We start from the raw sequence: 22,988 nt of genomic DNA, 5'->3' as shown, positions 1-22,988 counted from the left end.
TTTATAGTCTTTTTTACTGAAAATTTAAAAATTAGAATACAAATATTCAAATATACGAAATTTTATAAATTTATAATTAAAAAAATCCAAACTAGAAAAATTTTGGATTTCAAAATTCAAACAAATTAATTCAAATTTAATTGAGGAATTTAAAACTTTAAAAAGTCAAAAATGATCAATAAATAAAAAAAAATTAAAAACGACCAAGAGAACAAAAAATAATACATACTCAAATTCTTAAATTCTTATATTCTTAAATTCTTAAATTCTTTAACTCTTAAATTCTTAAATTCTTAAATTCTTAAATTCTTAAATTCTTAAATTCTTAAATTCTTAAATTCTTAAATTCTTAAATTCTTAAATTCTTAAATTCTTAACTTCTAAAATTCTAAAATTCTAAAATTCTAAAATTCTAAAATTCTAAAATTCTTCAATTCTTAAATTCTTAAATTCTTAAATTCTTAAATTCTTAAATTCTTAAATTCACAAATTCAAAAATTCAAAAATTCAAAAATTTAAAAATTAAAAAATTTAAAAATTCAAAAATTCAAAAATTCAAAAATTCAAAAATTCAAAAATTCTTAAATTCTTAAATTCTTAAATTCTTAAATTATTAAATTCTTAAATTCTTAAATTCTTAAATTCTTAAATTCTTAAATTCTTAAATTCTTAAATTCTTAAATTCTTAAATTCTTGAATTCTTAAATTCTTAAATTCTTAAATTCTTAAATTCTTAAATTCTTAAATTCTTAAATTCTTAAATTCTTAAATTCTTAAATTCTTAAATTCTTAAATTCTTAAATTCTTAAATTCTTAAATTCTTAAATTCTTAAATTCTTAAATTCTTAAATTCTTAAATTCTTAAATTCTTAAATTCTTAAATTCTTAAATTCTTAAATTCTTAAATTCTTAAATTCTTAAATTCTTAAATTCTTAAATTCTTAAATTCTTAAATTCTTAAATTCTTAAATTCTTAAATTCTTAAATTCTTAAATTCTTAAATTCTTAAATTCTTAAATTCTTAAATTCTTAAATTCTTAAATTCTTAAATTCTTAAATTCTTAAATTCTTAAATTCTTAAATTATTAAATTCTTAAATTCTTAAATTCTTAAATTCTTAAATTCTTAAATTCTTAAATTCTTAAATTCTTAAATTCTTAAATTCTTAAATTCTTAAATTCTTAAATTCTTAAATTCTTAAATTCTTAAATTCTTAAATTCTTAAATTCTTAAATTCTTAAATTCTTAAATTCTTAAATTCTTAAATTCTTAAATTCTTAAATTCTTAAAATCTTAAATTCTTAAATTCTTAAATTCTTAAATTCTTAAATTCTTAAATTCTTAAATTCTTAAATTCTTAAATTCTTAAATTCTTAAATTCTTAAATTTTTAAATTTTTAAATTCTTAAATTCTTAAATTATTAAATTCTTAAATTCTTAAATTCCTAATAAAATAATACAAATTTGGTGGTATGATTTTTATGAGTGACTCTTTGGCGAGAATCATCAAGTACGAACTGTGTTTAAATTTTCAATTCCTTAGATTTATGAATTTTTAAGATTTTTAAATTTATAAATTTTATGATCATTTTCATTCCATAAATTTTTTAACTTTTTTTTTATTTTTAATATTTATAGGGGAAATCTACCCTTTCCAATCAAACACCTATCTTCGTCATATGGAGAGTTTGATGCTCGATTAAAGCTCCAAAAATACTATTTGGGCTATAAACTTACCAGCAACAGCACCGCCTCGAGTAAGCACACAAATGTACTTACTGGCCAAAAAGATCACATTTAATGCACTTTTGATCATAATTTGTATTTTGCGAGACCACTTCTCATCATTTTGTTGGCACACACAGTGACACACACGAGAATCCCTCAAACGCTTAATGAATATCGCCAAAATTAACTTTTCACTTTCGCTTACTTTTTCACGGCGCTTAAGATATGAAATTGCTTCCAACTACCGGCAACATGTTCTTTTGATCATTAGTAAGGCACTCACTTGAAGAATAATCCCGAAAAATGTAATAAATTAGCAAGCGCCATCAAAAAAACAAACGCGCCAAGTCGTTTGACGTTTCAATTTTCACTTTGCATTCCAATCGAAGGCTGAAGAAAACCGAGCGAGAGACGAAGGCAAAAAAGAACAAAGGCTGGCCGTCAACACCACCAGCAGCACAGCCAGCGATGCCAGGAAACTTTCCCTGTAAATGCCACTTTTCGTGAGTGTTCGTTTGAACTATCAGCGCAAATGGCAACACTCGACAGAGTTTTGGAAGAAAAAAGAACTAAGCCGATATTAGAAAAATGGGCGTGGCCCAATGCATTCGCCTCGATTAGAATACCCTTGGGAATTTTTTTTTGTTAAATGCTTGGTAAAGAGATAGAATAACTTTTAGTGAAAGTGAAAATAAACAGAAATGTTCACAAAAACTTGCTCTACTCGTTGGTGTACTTGGTTTTAGTAAAATTCAAGGGAGACTCTAGATTATCCAGCATCATTCAAACACGACCGCTTATTAGGATTAAAATGGGTAGATTTCCCCTATTTCAAAATGTTTTAATTCAAATTTAGAATTTCTCTTTTTGTCAAAATTATTGTTTTGGCTTTTCCCTCTGGTTTACTTCATCCTAGCAAAAATAAATTTGTCCATGAAATTTTCGGCGTTTCAAGATTCTGCGTTTTGAGATTCGGCCTCATGCGGCTATTCTTGATATAAAATTGCATTTATTGAATACAATTTTATTTAATCGTTTGTGATTGTTGTGTTCCTTTTGATGGATCTCTTGATTTTTGTTCCAAAATATTTTTTTTTAATTCTTAAAAAATAAACTCTCTTGTATGTTTGTCGCGAAATTATTTTTGTTAATATGGCGCGGATTGAGTTTTGGGACGGCGCGGATTTTTTTTCGACTTCTCTGTAACAACCTTGCATTTGTTCCTCCATATAAGTCCCCGTGCTGTTTTAGAAGTTATCCTTACAAAAAATATATATAAATATTCGATAACACGGATCTACAAAAAATAACAAAAATGAGGCTAAACTCGAGGGGAAGCATGGACGTTGGTATCCCCAGCAATACGTGAACTTTGAATTATTCAAAAATATTCAGACAGGGCCGAATGGTTTTTCTCCAAAATTTTCATGGATAATTAGGGCGATTCTTCACTGTTGCATAGAGAGTTTACTGGTACTTAGGAAAAACATGTTTAAAATAGCTTCGAAATATCCAATAATTTGCTTTTTTAATTGTTAAATATCGACCAATACATGAAAATCTTCTAATTTTAGTTAAAATATTTAGAATTAGGCCAACGAAAATTTTATTTCAAGTTTTTTTTCCTTCCAAAATTTTACTGAAAATTAGAGGGCAAACAAAATTAAAAAAAAATTATGCCCAAAATTTTAAGATTTATTTAAAAAAGTACTATTGATTGCAAAACTTTTAACATCGTTATTTTAGCATTTTTGATTTTGACAAATTTTGAATTTTAGGACCACAGATCGGAAAAAAGATACAAGTCCTTAGTTTTATTAGGTAGTGCAACTGTAATAAATGCTTTTAGCTTAAAAATATTTTCAAAAATTGCCTTGAAATTATAAAGTTTTTTTTGTTTACTGGAAAACATAGATTTTTAATAAATTAGTTTCAAGCGTCTCATCATAACAGCAGTATTAGACACACTCCAAACAAACAATTCAAACGTAACTTGATAAGGCGCAAATCGTCAAATGCCGGTTTGTGCGACGGCGCAGAGATGAGTTTTGCGTTACTAAATCTGCGCGCGCGAGCCCGCTCGTACGTCATTGCCTCCATTATCATCAGCAAGTTGGCGTATGTGATGTGTCACTAAACTAAGAAAAAAGAAACAAACACAAATCTAGACTAAGTGCATCATCCGAGCTCCTCGCCATAGATTGTTTATAATTTGTTATAATGTTACCAAACACAGATAATTCTTTCCCCCGTCTGATTGCGAGGAGGTCGCGCCACTATCAGTGGTCTGGGGAAAAATTGAAAACAAAAATAAGTAAAGGCAGATTTGCAAGCTCGGTGACAACGAACGTGGCCTTTATTGTCGTCTAATCTTGGAAGCGACAAAAACATTCTTCCAGATTAGTCGGAATTATTTGCGGGAACTTTCGCTTTCCTGATAATTGCATTTAGTTTTATAAAGTTAAATTTCAATGACGAGTGGGTTTACCACAACACGTTATCATTATTTGTTGGAAAATATATTTCTGTTATTATTCGAATAAGTTTATGCTTACATTATTGTTTTATATTGAAAAAAAAAAAAATATACAAATATAATGTTGTATCGAAAAGCTCTTTCAAACATCTAAAATGATTAGCTTTTTTAACGTGCATATGTATTCCTGGATCAACAATAACCAAATAAACAACACCATTCACTTGTCGTCCATCGGAAACCGGAACCCTAAACAAATAGACCCTTTCACAACATCCACCCAAACACGTCGCTAATCGATAAGGCAATTATGATGTCCACCATCGAAGCAACAATTGGTACAACAATCAATCGTCCGACCTAATAGCTTGTGATAGCCTAGGGCGGTTGATGAACTCATTCAAGGTCACACGTGAGTGCCCTTGGAACTCATTACTTTATTCTGCATAAACTATTTTTTTTGTGTTTTGCGAATATTAAAATAAATGATTGCAAAATGTGATCTTCAAAACTGTTTTGTTAAAAAACACCATTCTTATTTCTGTCTAACTAGAAACTAATCTTAAAAATGAGTTACCCGGCCTCTCACGAGGGTCACTCATCCGCTTGGACCACTATCAGTTCCGTGTTAGCTTTGTTGTTATCAGGGCCTGCTACGCAGCCAAAGTTGTTTATTGTTGCGTGACGGCGCTCTAAATGATGTTTTGTTTTGACCAATGCCGCGATCGGTGTGTGTGTGCGTGTTTTATCTCCCTAGAGCAAAAAATCTTTTTGTTTGGGTTGAGCATTCCGTTCATTGCCCCCCTTAACTCATTTAGCAGAAGTCGGATCGGATCGGAAGCCATAATAGAGAGGAACATTTCGTCTAATTAGTTTCCACATACGCGCGGTGCTAATTAGTATCAGTGAGGAAACCCTCGGTATAGGCAATTTATTCTTTAGTTTTATTGCTTCGCGATTTTGAATCAACTATTTTGCTACAAATATTTTCTACATATAAAAAATACAAATAAAAAATATTTGTTTTATTTTGTTTTAATAATCAAATAAAACAGCCCTGATTCAGTATGGCAACCAGGGCGTCCAATTTTCCCGGGGTTTTGAATTTCCCGGGAAACGGGAAAAAAGATATTTGAAATCCCGGGAAATTTTTTAAAGCAGTAATAAAATCTATTTTTTCATTATATTTGTCATGTTTTTCAAGCTTGAAATCATAGAATTAGTTCAATACTATTCTTTGGTGATAATTTACGCTTCAATCTAAACAAGGATAGCAGATTTTAGATAGCTTGAATGATTTTTTGTTGTTCTTTGTTGTGCTTTGGTTTCTAATTCAATTCCTAATCCAATGTGATTCAAATTAAATAAGTCTCTTATAAACACATATTTTTATTTTAGACATTTAAACAGATTTTTTAGGCTTTTCTATTCATGTCATAGAATAGGAAAGCCTAAAAATCTGTTTAAATGTCTAAAATATCAAATAAAAAGATAGCAAATAAAAATATACTAGCCAATGTTAAATTTTCGACAAGTTTAGAAATTCATGTTTTATATAAAAACACCTACTGGGAAAAATCTGAACTACAGTCTAAATATGTACAGGAGATTTGAGACAATTAAATTGGAGATCGGAGTACTAATTGTTTTGTTCTGTTCCTGTTTTAACCGAAATCAATCAAAAGATTATGCAAAAAATGACTTAAATAGCTGTCTTAATTCGATAAATCCATCTTGATTTGCCAAAGATGTTTCATAAAAAAAATTGAAAATGATATAATTTTAAAAAAATTATCATAAATATACGTAGTCTTTTCAAAAATATTTAAAATGAAATAGAAAATATTTAAAGCTCTAGGTAATTCACGGATCGGTAAATTTTTCACAAAAATCAAATTGATGCTTATATCTAGATTTATTTTTGAAAAGGTCCTATAAACATATGAAAAAACACAAAAGCTTATAGGACCTTATAAAAAAACCCCTGGATATGTACTTTTTTTTAACGTTGTTCATCTATTTCTACAACAAAACCTCAATTTCCAGACCAAAATTTGATATTTTTTTCTAATTTCAGGAATTCCCGGGACAAAATACAAAAAATTCTCAGTTTTGGAAAAATCCCGGTTTTTTTGTCCCGGGAATTTCCGGGATGGACGCACTAATGGCAACAAATATTAACTGTATTTAATGTTAGGTAGAAGTGTTTTATTTTTTTTATCAGTACAGAAAAAGTACAGTTCTGGAGTTTTTTTTTTTTGAAAAGGACCAATAAACCAAAATTTCATTTCCAATTTCAATTTGGCTTTGCCCGATTTACATAGTTTGGCTCAATATACTTGGGTTTTCATCAAATAATTGGTTACAGTTTTTTCATCCTTTTTAATATTATCTCGACGTGATCGTGCTATCATCTCGCACGTCACTTTTTGACGATAAAAACGTGTTTTAATGTTTGACCTTGAATAAACAAAAACTAGAGCACGCAGTGTAAACAATAACAAAAATGTTTTGTTTGGCTGACAATTTTGTGGTTGTTCCGAAGTTTGGCTAAATTTTACTGCCGAAGTCCCAAGTTATAACTAAAAATGTTAACAATAGTCGGGCATGTACGTGTGTCAACGACTTTTGACCAAAACCCCTTTGCCCAGTTGCCGCACTTCAAGCAATTTTCACGGTGTGTCAAGATAGCACGAATACTTTGAATATCGCAATATTCCACGTAAACCAATTAATTATATCAACATGCCAACTATTAATCCAACAACTTGGATTCGCCACACAAAGCTGCCATAGCGTGCCATGATGACCGCCATCAGTCATGGCCTGTCTGATTGCACGACACTGATATGAATTGACACCCTCATTCGATGCTGTTGTTGATTGTAATGACTCTTCCACTAAGCCTGCAAATAGCGCCTACTACGATATCCCTCCCCTTCCCCGTAATTCCTGTAGACATAACAGTGTGCAGTTTGTTATTGTGCACTTTTTCTCGAGAACGCTCTGCATCCATCAATCTAATTTTCCCTGGCTTCACCGTTGATATATAGGTTAGGTTAGGTTGGGACACGGCATCAAGAGTGTAGAAACGTGACAAACAGGACCGCGTAATGTCAACCTTGAAAACTGCAATCCCCTTGCCTGTCTTTACCACACCGTTTTTATCTCATTTTCCGTTTTCCCCTTATTGAATGGCGATTTTCTCATGCATTCCCACATGTAAAGGGGAGTATGGGGTTGGGTGGAAAACTTTATCAGGTGAAAACAATTTCATGAATCATTTATAATTAGCTTTCAATAAACTGGGCACCAATACACTCTGACAATCTAAAAACAATGTGGTTAAAATGTAGGTGGAGAACTGTCACGGGGTGGGATGAGCGAGAGAGTGGCGGGAATCCGATTATGGTTGGACGCCACCCACCAACGGCCGGCTTGTGGGAACTGAGCTCGGCAAGTTCAGGGTTAAAAATAGCATTATCTGCAAACAAAATTGGCCCCACACTTTGTACCGAACCGACGGAACAGTTGTACAGCGCGCGCGGACGTGCAACGACAGGAATTGCGATAAAGGCAATAATAATCGCACTAATATAAGTGGGTCGATGCAGGTTTTGCACTTGCTTGAATTGGTGTTATTATGTTATTTTTTACATTGAACAATTTCATTTTTTGGTGCTTATTTTTTTAAATTTTATAAAAAATGAAATATAACTGATTAAAAATGATTCCAATTTATTTTTTGATTATTTCAACCAATTAGAAATTTTGGAGAACTGATTTGTTTCTATTTATTTTGTATATTTATATTGGACAAATGACAAAAATATTTGAAAAATGTAGGAAAAAAAGAAAATAAAAATATAAATATATAATTTAAAAAACGTTACTTAATCCACCTTTAGGTGGTTGGTGCCTTCCTCACATTCATAAAGTCAATAAATTCAGTAGAAATAGCATTATTCTCCCTTAATATGTTTAAAAAATCTACTTCATTACTCATTTCTTTTGATAGAGTTCGCAGACCTTCAATATTTCCTGCTCATCGGCAAGGTCTGATAAAAAACTTATCCAACGATAGTTCGCATGGAAGATTCAGACAATATTTTTGTCACAATATCTAAAATCCGGCCTCCAAAAAGTGTATAAATAACACTCAAGTGCTAATAACTTTTGATAGGGTTGTCAGATCCTCGATGTTTTAGGCTCATTTGAAAGGTCTTTCGACTATCTAACTAACGACAGGTCGCATGATGGACCCGGACATCATTTTCATTGAAATATCTAAAATCCGGCCTCCAAAAAGTGTATAAATCATACTTAAGTGGTAGTAACATTTGATAAGGTTGTCAGATCCTTGATGTTTTAGGCTCATTTGAAAGGTCTTTTGATTATCTAACTAACCACAGGTCGCATGATGAACCTGGACATCATTTTCATTGAAATATCTGAGATCCGGCCTCAAAAAAGTGTATAAATAACACCTAAATGCTAATTACTTTTGATATGGTTGTCAGATCCTCGTTGTTCTAGGCTCATTTGAAAGGTCTTTTTAATAACTTTCTGAAAATGTATAACATGATAGGTTTTCTTGCTAAAACCACCCCCAAAATCGTTTTTTAGCATATCTTTTGAAGTACTTAATTAAACTTGCTGATTTTAAATAGAGACCTATGGGACCCCAAGACGGATCGAATGAGACCAATACAGACAAAATCCGTTTTCCAGTTCGGAGATAATCGAGTGACAATTTTTGTGTCCACCCACCTACACACATTCACACAGACATTTGCTAAGAAGATTCTGAGTCGATAGGAATACGTGAAGGTGGGTCTACAAGGTCAAATTAATATGTTCATTTTTCGAGTGATTTTATAGCTTTTCCTCAGTATGTTGAGGAAGGCAAAAAGAAGGCATCCGCTTACATCAACATCCTGTTAAACTCCGACTATCCAAAATCCATTGAATTCAGCTGTCAATCAGTGGGTGATTGGCATGTCACACACCTAATCATCACTCAAAGTGAGTCTAATCACGCCCGTAGCCACAATTACCCAGACTTAAATTGCTCTCTTAGTCACGAAACCGGACGAAATTTCTTCTAGAATGACAGGATAATCGTTTTGTTTTCATCAATTTTATTATGCAGTAAAAATTCATCATTAAAATAAAAATAATAAAATTTTATCATCGGACAATTAGGTATCATTATTTTTCCACAACTTCGTTTGTTTGTAAATCATCTCAGAAAGCTAGGTCAGTGCTCCCAACCGGTGACAACTCCCCACAGCCTACTACCAGGAATCACTTAAAACGCTTTCAAACTCAAAACGACGTGTCTCAACGACGCCTTCTACGATGACAAACATTAATCTAAATTTCTGTTACTTGCGTACGACAACGATGACGACGTCACAAATTCATCTGTCACGCTTGATTTGCTGCGCGGGCAGATGATGTGTGTAAAACTGCTCAGTGAATGAATGACTCAAAGTGATTCGGACGCCGGGGCCAATCAGTCAATGAATTAGTGATCACACTCATTGTTGGTTTCATGCTTGAAGCTTGACGAGCGTCGCGACGCTGGGTGACGCCCGAAAAAAAAATGTTAAGTCACAACAGAAATAACAGTTACTTAACGAATTTGTGGGGAGAAACAGACAGTTATGATGAAGGTCCCGTTTGGTTGGTTGCACACACACACAAAAAAGAAACAGACAGTTATGATGAAATTTCGAGATGTTATCGGTGTTTAAGTTATTTTCTAACAATTATATCTCATTACCTGTATTTAATGATCGTCACGTTTCCACTTTGCACCCCCACCGGAAATAGCATTGAATACCCCCACCCCCTCTGTTGCATGTGTTTTTACTTTTTGTTGCCTCAGAATGTGTGGGGGTTTATGAAAATGTGACACACAAAGTAAAAAGAGAGAATACATTTCACTGTGTTCACTGAACTCGGGCTTTTTTTATTATTTTGGTTTGTTTGAGCGATTGTGACGACCTTCGTAGGTGGCTTGGTCGCGGCGCATAGTAACCGACATGAAAAATTTGAGATTTTTTTTAAGATGACCGTGCGCTTCCACTCTTTTGTTTATTTTTGGTTGAAAATTGATTTGTGGAAAAATCATCTTCGGTGCAACTTATTTGCAGGTAGTTTTGCTAAAAATTTCACGATTTGACATGAAAAAAATAATGCCAATTATTATAATTTTGGCCTAATTCCCCTATTTTCAACATTTTTTCTCTCTTGAAATTCGCTTTGTAAGCAAAGTATGGAGAACGGGGGGAACGCAGAAAATTTGTGCATTTGTGTTGACAGTTCAGTTTGAGCGCGTTGGACGGTGCGTGCGATTCTTGGCGAAAAAATAAAAATAAAAGGAATATTTAAAATATAAAAGAACTTACAATTCTTTTAATTCTTAAATTGTTAAATCCCTAAAGTATTATTTTCTTAAATTTTCAAATTTTGAAATCATAACATTATTGAATTTTGATTTTTTTTATTGTTGAGCATGAGCATGAGAGACCACCCATGGTTGTCCTTCTCCGTTGCTGAACAGGACCGTAATATCCCATCAGCACAACCGGTTACACGCTTCAACGATCAAATGATGTTTCCCTTATCAACAGCATGCATGAATGCGCTGAAAAGATAAAACATCACGATCATCAAAACTAGAGCCGGTGCGAATAGGAAACAGTCGTTGGCCACCAACGGCGCCCGCCATGTCAGTTTGTAGATCTCGAGGGGATGGGACGGGAATGTTAGTTAGCACAGGCTGCTACCAAGGGTGGGTTCTATACGATATCCACACCCCCGCGTGTGCCGGAAAACTACTTCTACTTGGGATTTTGTTAGTGGGGAAGGGTAATGGCCAGGATTCATCATAGAGGATGATGATGTGGCCCAATAATCAATGAATTTTGTTGAATAGAGTGATGTGTTATGTATTCTCAAGGCAAACAATCGGATGATGCGGATGAGACCATTCTCGGTTATTTGGTGTTGAGTTTAGCATAAATGATTAAATCTTAGACAGCCGGCTGTGGAAAGATATAATCAAAATTATGTGTGATTAAAAGGTGAAATATTAAACTCAGCGTAACATATTTACGTAGAGTTGCCCTGAGACTATTTATACTTTTAAATTATTATAAGATGAGCGACCAATTAATGACTGATGAGTTATGATGTTATCTGAAGGACTTGAACAATCGCGTTGAAACAATATTTGTCGCCGTGATTCGCGGGAAACGAATGGTCGAATTGAATGATAATTTATATTTTGCTAACGCAATTTAAAACAAATAACGAGAGAAAAATAAACACCGACGATGATCGTCGATCGATCGATGAAAACGGAACGCGAAAAAAAATGCATCCCGACTGACAGGTACCGCAAAACGAACTCAATTTTGATTTTTTTTATTGTTGAATTCTTAAATCTTCCAGTAAATCAGACATGTTGGAAGACATATACTGCCCATGTTCGCATAAATGTCCCATATGCATTTTCGTCACTTTTGAGTTATTGATGCAGTTTGGTTCAAAATCGTGTGCTCTTTCAAAAGAGCCTATAACATCCAGTACTTTGTTCTAGAAATCAGGAGGAAATCCAGTTTTTTGTGAAAACTTAACACGTAGCCTTATGTGTGGGACAAACTTGTTTAGCGTTTTTCTCAGCTTGCTGTTTTTGCACATGGGACATTTAGGCGAACATGGGCAGTATATTAGGTTAGAAACAATTTCCTTGATTTAGAATTTTTGATTTATTATTTTTTAAGATCAAAATTTCATAGAATTTTTCAATTGTAACATTATTCAATATTTAATTTTTAGGTGTTTTAAACTTTTCAAATTTTTAGGTTTTTGAATTTTGAAAATTCTGTTTTTTTTTATTTTCTAGGTTTTAAATTTAGATATTTTTTAAACTTTAAGGGGTTTTTTTCTGACAATCTGGAATTAATTGTTAGGCTTTCCCTCTGGTTAAAATCAACAACAAAATCACAACATATTTAGGCTGTTGCATTCTTTTTTTTAAATTTTGACTTTTTTACACAAATTGGAAAAAGACATAAAATTTTAGGAAAAATATATTTTTATAAATTTATTAAAATTTTTCATATTTTCAGTGTAGCATTACTATAATAACTTTTTGCATCAAAATTTTGAAGGCATGCCTGATTTTTTTCAAGCAGTTTTTTTTTATATTTCATTGACGGCAAATGATGTCAATATCAACATAACCCAACTTTTCAATATCGAGTTTTACAGCTTAATATGCTCAACAAAGTTGTAGAGCATTACATATTAAATAAAAATCTCACTTTTGGTAGTATTTGGGGAAAAGTAGTGCCCCTTGCAGACAAATCCGGAAACAAATTGGAATTTTCATAATTTTTTCTAGAGGTGGGCAAAAAAAGAGCGAGCCGCTCAAAGAGCCGGTTCACTAAAAAGAGCGACCGAACCATGGCTCACAAAAAAAAGAACCGTGGTTCTTTTTTAAACTCGGGTCTTTACTTGTTATAAATATAATTTATCGAATTTCGAACAAATTGCATCACAAAATTTGTTTTTAAAATTGAAAATGCAATTCTCAATCCCACAATTTATTTTTTAATTTCATCCCAAAATAGCATTGCTGCCAAACACCACTTTAAAGTTTTCAAACTTATTCTCAGTTTCCTACTTTTCTTTGAAATTCCAAAAGTAAATGATTTTCTAAACAAAATGAAAAAGCTTTTCTTTATATAACTGATCGTACATTAAAGTATTATCCGAATACAAATTTTAGAATTTAAAATTGCATAGCTTGTAAAATATTACCAAAAATCTACTAAAAAGCTGAGAGATTATGGAAAAAAAATCTCTTGCCCGATTTAAGAGTTCGCAAAATTACAAAATTCTTCAAAATAACCTTTTTATCAAAAATTTGAAAAAGAGCTAAAGAGCCGTTCAAAAGAGCGGCTCTTTTTAGTGAGCGAACGAAAATGATCGGCTCCTAAAAAAGAGCGGTTTTGCCCACCTTTAATTTTTTTCGATTTTTCTCATACACTTTTGAGTATCAATGGGTAAATGTTGACCGATTTTGCCAATATTTGACCCAGACTCAAACTCAAAGAACATAAATCCGCTTGTGGAGTGAGGTTTTGAAAAAAAGTCCCAAATTCTGATCAACGCAATGTGCAGGCGCCTTAGCCCGCTATACTATCAGACTGTTAAGGAATGGAGATGATAAACGCCTATATGAGCTCAACATTTCGGCCAATAAGGTTTTCGATACTGATGGGCTGCATATTTCTTGGTATCATTTTACATAAAATTTAAAAAAAAGGCAATGGAGCACCCGATCCGAGTGGTAGAAACCACAGCAGTTCTCCCATAAGAAATACATTGTAGAAAAAAGCAAAAACTGCTCGAATGGAAATGCTCCATTCGATCCGACTATCCGAAGGTTTGAGATGGTTATGGGACTTCGGATAATCGAATCAAGGACGTATTAGACTATGGCAAACAAAAAAACAAACCCGCGCTTTTTCGTGTTTGACAGTTTGCCAACCTCGCAAACAAATCAAAACGTAAGCTGGATATCGTTTCTGCAAACAAACTTGTTTTTAATGTTCTTATTTTTAACATCAAATTCAAGTTCTGCAACCCCATTTAAGTTAAAATCTAATAGTCGTTTGCCTATTAAATTAGGAGATGTTTTTTTTTCAAATATATGCCATCGCCGCCATCTTGGATTTAAAAATTCTAAATCACTTGAGCGTAGTTAAGGAGTCATCAAAAATAAGACAAGGAAAATTTTTTTTTTCGTGATTCGATTATCCGAAGTGATTTTTTCCGAGGCCTTCAGATAATCGAGCCGGAACTGTATTCTATTTAGATTTATATATTTTCTAAATATATTTAAGTTCAAACGTTTTAAATGATGCCCTCATGTTGTCTTAAACGCAAACTTCATATCGCTTCCCAGTTCTTCTGCGAGTATCAGGTCAGGTTGATTGATAATAATTACCTATACCGGAGCAGTGCACAATGTGCAGTGCAAAGCACGAGCAACCAATCATCGTAACTCATGACGTGCACGTGGTGTGCAACTCGTACCACTCTATTCATCAACTCGTGATTGTATGCAATTTTCCTTTTATTGCTCTCTGCCATTGAACCTTTTCATGTTCTATTTAACCTTCCTGGGATCTTAAGAAAAACTTACGTTTAAGGTCTTAAGGGGTCTATATGACCCCGGAATTGAAAATGCTGGCAAAAATCTATTTTGCAACCGATTTTCGTTCTATTGGCTGCAAATGAAAGGTATGGATGTCTAGAAAGGCACCTATGCTACGAGGATCTGATGTGGCCACTTTGGTCCCAGGGAATCGGTTTCAAAGGAACAAACTTTCCGGCAAACCTGTTTTCATAGGTTTTGTTAGATTTAGGTATGGATTAATGCAAAATAAACTGTATTTAATCTCTAAAAATAAAATTCATACTCTCCGGAACAGATTCAATGCCATTTGGAACAGATCTGGCCACTCCGGAACCGGTTTCGGATACCCTGGAAGTGGTCAGATTGCTATTTTTGTAAAAGCGTATCGTGCGACATATCAAACTTCATGAAATTGCAAGCCATGCACACTGGAATCAGTAAAAAGCCAATTGGACCATATCTGACCACTCCGGAACCGGTTCCGGATACCCTGGAAGAGGCCAAACTGCTATTTTGGTGAAAGCCTTTCGTGCGGCATATCAAACTTCATGGAATTTCAAGCCATGCACTCTGGAACCAGTAAACAACCGATTGGACCATATTTGACCACTCCGGAACCGGTTCCGGATACCCTGGAAGAGGCCAAACTGCTAATTTGGTAATAGCCTATCGTGCGGCATATCAAACTTCATGGAATTTCAAGCCATGCACTCTGGAACCAGTAAACAACCGATTGGACCATATTTGACCACTCCGGAACCGGTTGTTAGTGCTTTTGACACGGCCAAATGGCCTTTTGATTTATTTATTTCGGGAATCTGAAAAATCCCATTGGACCATATCTGGCCACTCAATTGACCCATTTGGACCATATCTAGCCACTCCGCTTTACACATCGAATTTTGCGTAAATATTATTTTGGGCAAAATTGGAAAAATACCTTGGAACTAACTTGGTCAACCCACTGATCGCAACTCGGCAAAGGATTCCAAGATCGATGATTGCTGCCGAAATTGTCAAGACGGCGCGGGCGAAACATTCCTCTGACGACACACTACCAGGACCATCCGGAACAAGTTGTCCTCAAACGGACAACGACTGCCCAGAATCTTCCGAAACAAGTCCACTTCCTGCAGATATCCGCCGGAAACGCAGACGTTGTCTATTTTGCACTAAGTCGGACAGCAAGCATAACACCAAATGCAGCAAATGCGAATCATACATCTGCAAAAAGCACAGCTTGATTATTTGCCCGAATTGCGAAGCATAGGTCGACGCATATTTATTTTTTATTTGTCTCGGTACAAAGTGAAATCATAACTAAGCTAAACTAACACGGTATGAACTGATCTATTTTTTTTTTAAATCAAATACGAGGTGGGAAACTGAATTCAATAAATCCACTAATATTGTCAAACAAAAAATTCTTTGAAAATATATCCGAAAACGATGACTAATATGCCGCCGGTAGGCTTCTACACAAATGGCCAATTGACCATTTCTAGGGTACCCAAAACAGGTTCCGAAGTGGTCAGATATGGTACAATTGGCTTTTGACTGGTTCCAGAGTGCATGGCTTGAAATTCCATGAAGTTTGATATGCCGCACGAAAGGCTTTTACCAAAATAGCAGTTTGGCCTCTTCCAGGGTATCCGGAACCGGTTCCGGAGTGGTCAAATATGGTCCAATCGGTTGTTTACTGGTTCCAGAGTGCATGGCTTGAAATTCCATGAAGATTGATATGCCGCACGATAGGCTATTACCAAATTAGCAGTTTGGCCTCTTCCAGGGTATCCGGAACCGGTTCCGGAGTGGTCAAATATGGTCCAATCGGTTGTTTACTGGTTCCAGAGTGCATGGCTTGAAATTCCATGAAGTTTGATATGCCGCACGAAAGGCTTTCACCAAAATAGCAGTTTGGCCTCTTCCAGGGTATCCGGAACCGGTTCCGGAGTGGTCAGATATGGTCCAATAGGTTTTTTACTGGTTCCAGAGTGCATGGCTTGAAATTCCATGAAGATTGATATGCCGCACGATAGGCTATTACCAAATTAGCAGTTTGGCCTCTTCCAGGGTATCCGGAACCGGTTCCGGAGTGGTCAAATATGGTCCAATCGGTTGTTTACTGGTTCCAGAGTGCATGGCTTGAAATTCCATGAAGTTTGATATGCCGCACGAAAGGCTTTCACCAAAATAGCAGTTTGGCCTCTTCCAGGGTATCCGGAACCGGTTCCGGAGTGGTCAGATATGGTCCAATTGGCTTTTTATTGGTTCCAGAGTGCATGGCTTGTAATTCCATAAAGTTTGATATGCCGCACGAAAGGCTTTCACCAAAATAGCAGTTTGGCCTCTTCCAGGGTATCCGGAACCGGTTCCGGAGTGGTCAGATATGGTCCAATTGGCTTTTTACTGATTCCAGTGTGCATGGCTTGCAATTTCATGAAGTTTGATATGTCGCACGATACGCTTTTACAAAAATAGCAATCAGGCCACTTCCAGGGTATCCGGAACCGGTTCCGGAATGGCAAGATCTGTTCTAAATGGCATTAAATCTGTTCCGGAGAGTATGACTTTTATTTTTAGTGATTAAATATAGTTAATTTTGCATTAATCCATACCTAAATCTAACAAAACCTATGAAAACATGTTTGCCGGAAAGTTTGTTCCTTTGAAACCGATTCCCTGGGACCAAAGTGGCCACATCGGATCCTCGTAGCATAGGTGCCTTTCTAGACATCCATACCTTTCATTTGCGGCCAATAGAACAAAAATCGGTTGCAAAATGGATTTTTGCCAGCATTATTTATTCCGGGGTCATATAGACCCCTTAAGACCTTTAACGTAAGTTTTTTTGTAGCGCCCTTTCTAGGTGGCGCTGGAGGTTGCTTCCGGTTGTAAAATGTTTATTTTACAAAGTTAGGAAAAGTCAGAAAGTTTCAAGTCTGTAAGTTAGAATGAATAAAAGATACAGCACATTTTATAAGCCGTCTGGGTCATATAGACCCTAAGACCTTAGGAGGGTTAAGGTGTCGGTAGCTGGGGGTGTGTCCTCTGGTCTGATTTTGCTACATTGTAGTAGATTTCCTGTGTTTGAATTTCAAGAAATAATAAATTTAAAAGTATACTAAAATTCATTAAGGTGAAAGTGACACAAAAGTGATTAAGGTGAAACTGACAACAAACAAAAATGTCTGGTAACCTCGCCCCTTTTCCCACTGCTGCCATCTGTTGCTCGGTTCGCCGTACTACAAGCCTTCACCAATACCATGGCGACACTCGTAAACAAATTTGTTTTGCACGTGTTTTGCTCTCTCTCTATCTTTCGGTTGCTACTGTGGTATTGGTACTCTCCCGCACTCTTGTTCTTTTTATAATCATAGCTGTATCAGAATCGCAAAGTCTTTTCCCCCTGCACGGCATAACGCGGATAATGACGGAGATGATGACGATGAAGAAAGGCCCCTATCGAAGCGGTGGGTGGGTCGTAAATGACGTAATTGGAGTTTTTTTTTTAGCTTTTAGGTCAAATTTGAGCTTGTTAAGGGGAATCGGTCTTCTGAGCAAATAATGTTAAGGTGAAAGTGGGTCGTCATTGAGGTTCTGTCCCCCCGCGGAACCAGTCTCTCCGGTTTGTGTGGCCAGGTTGCCATTCTCTCTTTCGCCGCAAGAGTTGATACACGTCCCGAATATATTTCCCTGGAGTGGCGTTCAGTTTTTTTCCGTACTTATAAATCGTGCAAAATAGAAACAAATTCAGCAAGTTTACGTGTTTTAGAAATACGGAAGTTACGACCCGAATAGCACAAACCTTAGGAAAAACCCTTAGTTCTGTGAAACAACCTTGTGATACTAATTTAAAAGTGCACCTTCACTATAAAATCGTACTTTTGAAGTAACTTATTGGCACTGATAAGCGTGGAATAAAGAAAATAATTGCTTTTACTGCCATAAATAGTCATAACAGGCAGCGCGGGGTGTGATTACGTACTGAACCCGCAGGTCGACAGACATCCCAGCAGGCCACGACTACATCAGGTGCTGGTCAGGAATCAAGCATCAGACGGCCTACTCAGTTTCAAGGGTCTCGTTAAGGTGTAATCCGGTGTACTGAATCGCGACAATTTTGATAAAATACTCGCTTATCCAAACAAGCAATGGCGGCGGCCGAAGATAAATCTGGCGATAACATGAAGTCGCTCGGTTGGAAGTTCCTCAACAAGGAAACCTTTGGTAATGGTATGGAATTTAAGCTGATTCAAGTTGATTTCAGCAAAAAAAAACCTGATTTCCACACTAAAAAGTGCAATTCCCATTAATCGATACAAAAACCCCGATAAAAATATTAAAAAGAAGACATTCGCTTCTCTCACTTTCTCGCAAATTTGTTATCCACTCTCTCCCTCTCTCTCTCATCCTCTCCCTCTCTCACACCAGGGGAGCGTGCCAACTATGTAAACAGTCCACATGTCATCGCGATGGTCGGGTTGCCAGCGCGCGGGAAAACCTACATCTCGAAGAAGCTGTCGCGCTACCTGAACTGGATCGGCATCAACACGAAGGTGTTCAACCTGGGCGAGTACCGGCGGCACGCGACCGACGCGTACCGCAGCCACGAGTTTTTCCGGCCCGACAACGAGAAGGCGATGGCCATCCGGCAGCACTGCGCCGAGATGGCACTGGAGGACGTGTGCCAGTGGCTGGAGAACGGCGGGGAGGTGGCGGTGAGTGAGCGGGGTTGGGTTGTTGATTGGGCTTTGTTTGAGTGGGAGATTAGATAGAAGGATTGGGATGCGATTAGAGCGGGTTGGCTAATTTTTCATGGATTTAGCATTTTGTTTTAAATCAAATTATTATTATCTATTTGTAAATTGAAGATATATAATTGTACTAAAATCTGCACATACATAGCGGATTCGTCAATTCGAAGTTCGCTGTTTCGAATATCCTCTAATTCGCATGCTCGGTAATTCAAAAGTACCCAAATTAAAAAAAAAAAGCACTGAAGGTTAAAACCAGTTGTCAAACTGATATTAAAATTTCAACCCCAATGTTCGACGATTTTCGAGCACGTGGTTTCAAGCTTTTGACAGCTCTCAATCACATTAACGAATATAAAGCACGAAAAGATTGAAATGTTCCAAATTTTAAAATGTTAAAAAGGTACTTTCGGTGCAATGGAGCACCCGCAGTCGAGCAGTTTTTGACAGTCCGCTTCATAAAAATACATTGTCAAAAAAAAACAAAAACTTCTCGAATGGAAATTAGGGACCTATATAGGGAAATGAAATGTTCTGGGAGAAATTTCAAACACCCAAAGTCATGCAAATTTAAGGTTGAAAAACTTGTGGTTTTTCTTTGGCGCTGGCGCGTTTCTTGCACCGAACAAACACAAACATTACAAAAACTACCAGATTCTTATAAACATCAGTTTTACAATGTTTGTGATTGTTATAAATCTCGTTTATCGCCCAAAATTATTTTAAATTGATTCCAACCTTGTTCTTGCATAGTCTTGTTGCTCGATTTCGACATTTCGCCTCTCCATATAGGCTCTCTAATGGAAATGCTCCATTGCCATGGTGTGACACTGGAAAACTTCCATTCGAGCAGTTTTTGCTTTTTTCTACAATGTATTCCTTATGGGAGAACTGTCATTTCTGCCACTCGAATCCGGTGCTCAATACATAAAGCATTGAAAAATAATTTGCTAGAGAAAAAAAAATCTTTCGAATTAACAATATTTTGCCAACCTTTCCAAGTTTTTCAGCAAGGGTTTTCAGCTAAACATCATGTCTCATTTTAATCTTCAATTTTAATAGGGTAATTCATGCATTCCAGACCAGAGCTGAAAATGTCAGGGGTCCTGACGCGAAAATCGGCGACGCATACACGATTTTTTCAGATCCATTCACTGAACCGCAAAACCGTGACATAAACAAACCTGACTCAGTCGTGAGTGCCCTAGCTCACTGAGCAGCTGCAATGCGAGGCAGTAGTCGACCAACGCTCATTCGACGTTGCACGCACACACATAAAGAAACAAGTTTTTACACAAAAAGTTGGTATTTATGCGTGGAAATGTAATTTTGAATATAAGTTATGGTTGTTTTAAGTGTTTTGCACAGTCTAGAACCATTCAATTGTTTGAAAATAGTCAAAATAGTGTTTAGAGAGGATTTTACGAGTCAGTCATACGACTCGAATTGAGTGAGTGTACCTCATTTTTTCACGTCTCTCATTCTCCAGCAGCCGACCGGCACGAGTCAGGCGGCAGTGGTTGAACGGACACAGTAGGCTTACAGTCAGATGCTAGCAGTGAACTGACATTTTGGTTTGCTTCATGTGTACGCTGGGTTGGAAACATTTTGCAGGCCTGTTCCAGACTGTCAAAATTCCAAAACGTCACGGCGAATATCCGGTTCGCAGCTTTTGTTTGTGTTGGAAGTTTCGAGCCTGGGGTCAAGAGTGACACGGAATTTGAATATAATTGATGAATTTTAGATTTTTATTTTACATATTTTAGAATTTTCAAACTTTATTTTCAATTTCCGATACATTTTTTATAATTAATTTTGATTTTTTTTTTTGAGTCCAGACTCGATTATCCGAAGGCCTCGGATAAATTTCACTTCGGGTAATCGAAACTAAGATAACCGAATCACGAAAAAAAATTCTGTTGTTTATTTTTTATTGTCAAGTTTAAGTATAACTTCTAAAACACTCTAAAAAAATTAGGATTTTTAAATCAAAGATGGCGGCCAAATTGGCGGCGATCAACTATCGAAAGAATGCATTTTGTAATTCAACAGGCAATCAGCCTATTTAAATTTGACAAAAACAGAGTCCCAGAACTCAATTTTGATGTTAATAATAAAAAATAAAAAAAAACACGAAAAAATTTTTTTGTTCGTGTTCGATTATTCCAAGACCCATACAAACCTTCGGATAATCGAACTTCGGATAGTCGAGACTTCGGATAATTGAGTCTGGACTGTATTTAAATTTTAAATCATAAATTTTTGGTTTATAATATAATAAGGCCGATGCAAATATTTAAAACAGTTTTTGTCCCTCGGCCCTGGCCGTGGTCAAGGGGGGGGGGGGGGGGGGCAAAAAAAAAAAAAATTTAAAAATTTAAATAACAAGCCATAGTCTTCACATTTAAATGAAAAAAGTGTTTTAAAATGCATTTTACACTAGTTCAGTTGTTTTGCAATCATTAGTTTTCGAAAAATCTAAGATCTGACAAAAAAATTTTGCATCGAAAATTTTCAAAAAATCTTAAGATTTTTTAATAATCCCAAACATGCTAAAAATGATTTTAAACGCAGGAGAATGTATTTTAATTTGATTTCAGTTGGTTGCACTTGAATTTTCATTGAAATTTTGAAGTTTATTTAATAAATATTTTTTTGCCCCCTGATTTTTCGGACCAATTTTGACAAAAACTTTTAAATATATTTGTACCAGCCTAATAAAAAATAGACAATCCAGTTTTTCAGAATTTTTAAATCAAATTTTCTCTTGATATTTCAATCTTTTATATTTATATTTATAAATTTTGTACTTTTTTCCTGCATTGATAATCATATTTAGCATGTTTGGGCTTTTTTTAAAATTGTTTTGCATTTTTATGAAATTCCAATTCCAAAAAAATATTTTTCGCAAAAATAAAAATTTTCGTCAATACTTAGATATTTTGAAAACTAATTATGGCAAAACAACTGGACAGGTGTATAATGCATTTTAAAACACCTTTTCATTAAAATGTTGAAACCATGGCTCGTTATTTCAATTTTTATACTTTTTTTGCTTTCTGATTAATTTTTTTATTTTTTTTATTTTAAAATTATTAATTGTTGAATTAAAAAAATATAATTTAAAAATTTGAAACTTCTAGATTTTTTAATTTCCGATTAAAATTTTTATTTGAATTCGATGTGTGTATTATTTTTTCAATTTATGAATTTCTTATTAAAAAATTTGTTTTAAAATTTTAATTTTCTGGTTCTTGATTTTTGTAATACCTTTTTTAAATTTCTTAATAATTTAATAGTTTAAATTTTTTGAGTTTATAATTTTCGACGCTTTTTAAATTTCTGGTTTTTAAATGTTTGTATTATGGAATATTAAGTTTTCGTCATTTCTAGTCTTTGCGTTTTGAGGGTCGGCTTTATGAAGAAATTCAAGATTTCAATATTACAGTGGACTCTCTCGTTGTCGATATTGAAAGGACCGTCGAGAGCATAAGTTATCAAATTATAGAACGAAAAAACAAAGTAATCTATTTAAAGGTACTGAAAAATTTATGGAACATTATTGATAGCGAGAAGATCGACAGCCAGAGAGTCCACTGTATTATGTCAAATACAAAAATATTTTTCAGTCAATTGGGTACTAAAGTCAATTTGTCAATTTTTATGCACAACGGTATAAAACTCGATTAAAATCATTTCTGATCACATTTTTATTTTAACGCAAAAAAAATTATTGACAAGACAACATTTTTTTGATGGATCAACTGTGATCCCCTGAGAACGACTTGTCAAGTAGGACCTTTTC

The 22,988-nt window shown here is 34.8% G+C and overlaps 1 protein-coding gene across 5 annotated transcripts in view; it reads left to right on the top strand.

The window, feature by feature from the left end:
* The window catches only part of LOC120415175 (6-phosphofructo-2-kinase/fructose-2,6-bisphosphatase), a 50,107-nt gene that overhangs the window by 13,724 nt on the left and 13,395 nt on the right, over positions 1-22,988 (top strand). For 4 of the 5 annotated variants that reach the window (XM_039576631.2, XM_039576632.2, XM_039576630.2 and 1 more), the window contains exon 2: positions 18,861-19,147. In XM_039576631.2, the coding sequence (XP_039432565.1) occupies positions 18,861-19,147 (287 nt within the window). Of the gene's footprint in view, positions 1-18,200; positions 18,663-18,860; positions 19,148-22,988 lie in introns of those variants that run through there. The other variant, XM_039576634.2, reaches the window with a different exon arrangement.

The sequence above is a fragment of the Culex pipiens genome, chromosome 2 (genome assembly GCF_016801865.2).
Source record: "Culex pipiens pallens isolate TS chromosome 2, TS_CPP_V2, whole genome shotgun sequence".
Taxonomy (NCBI): domain Eukaryota; kingdom Metazoa; phylum Arthropoda; class Insecta; order Diptera; family Culicidae; genus Culex; species Culex pipiens.
Note: the sequence above shows the minus strand (reverse complement) of the source record. Positions and strands in the feature narration are given on the sequence as shown.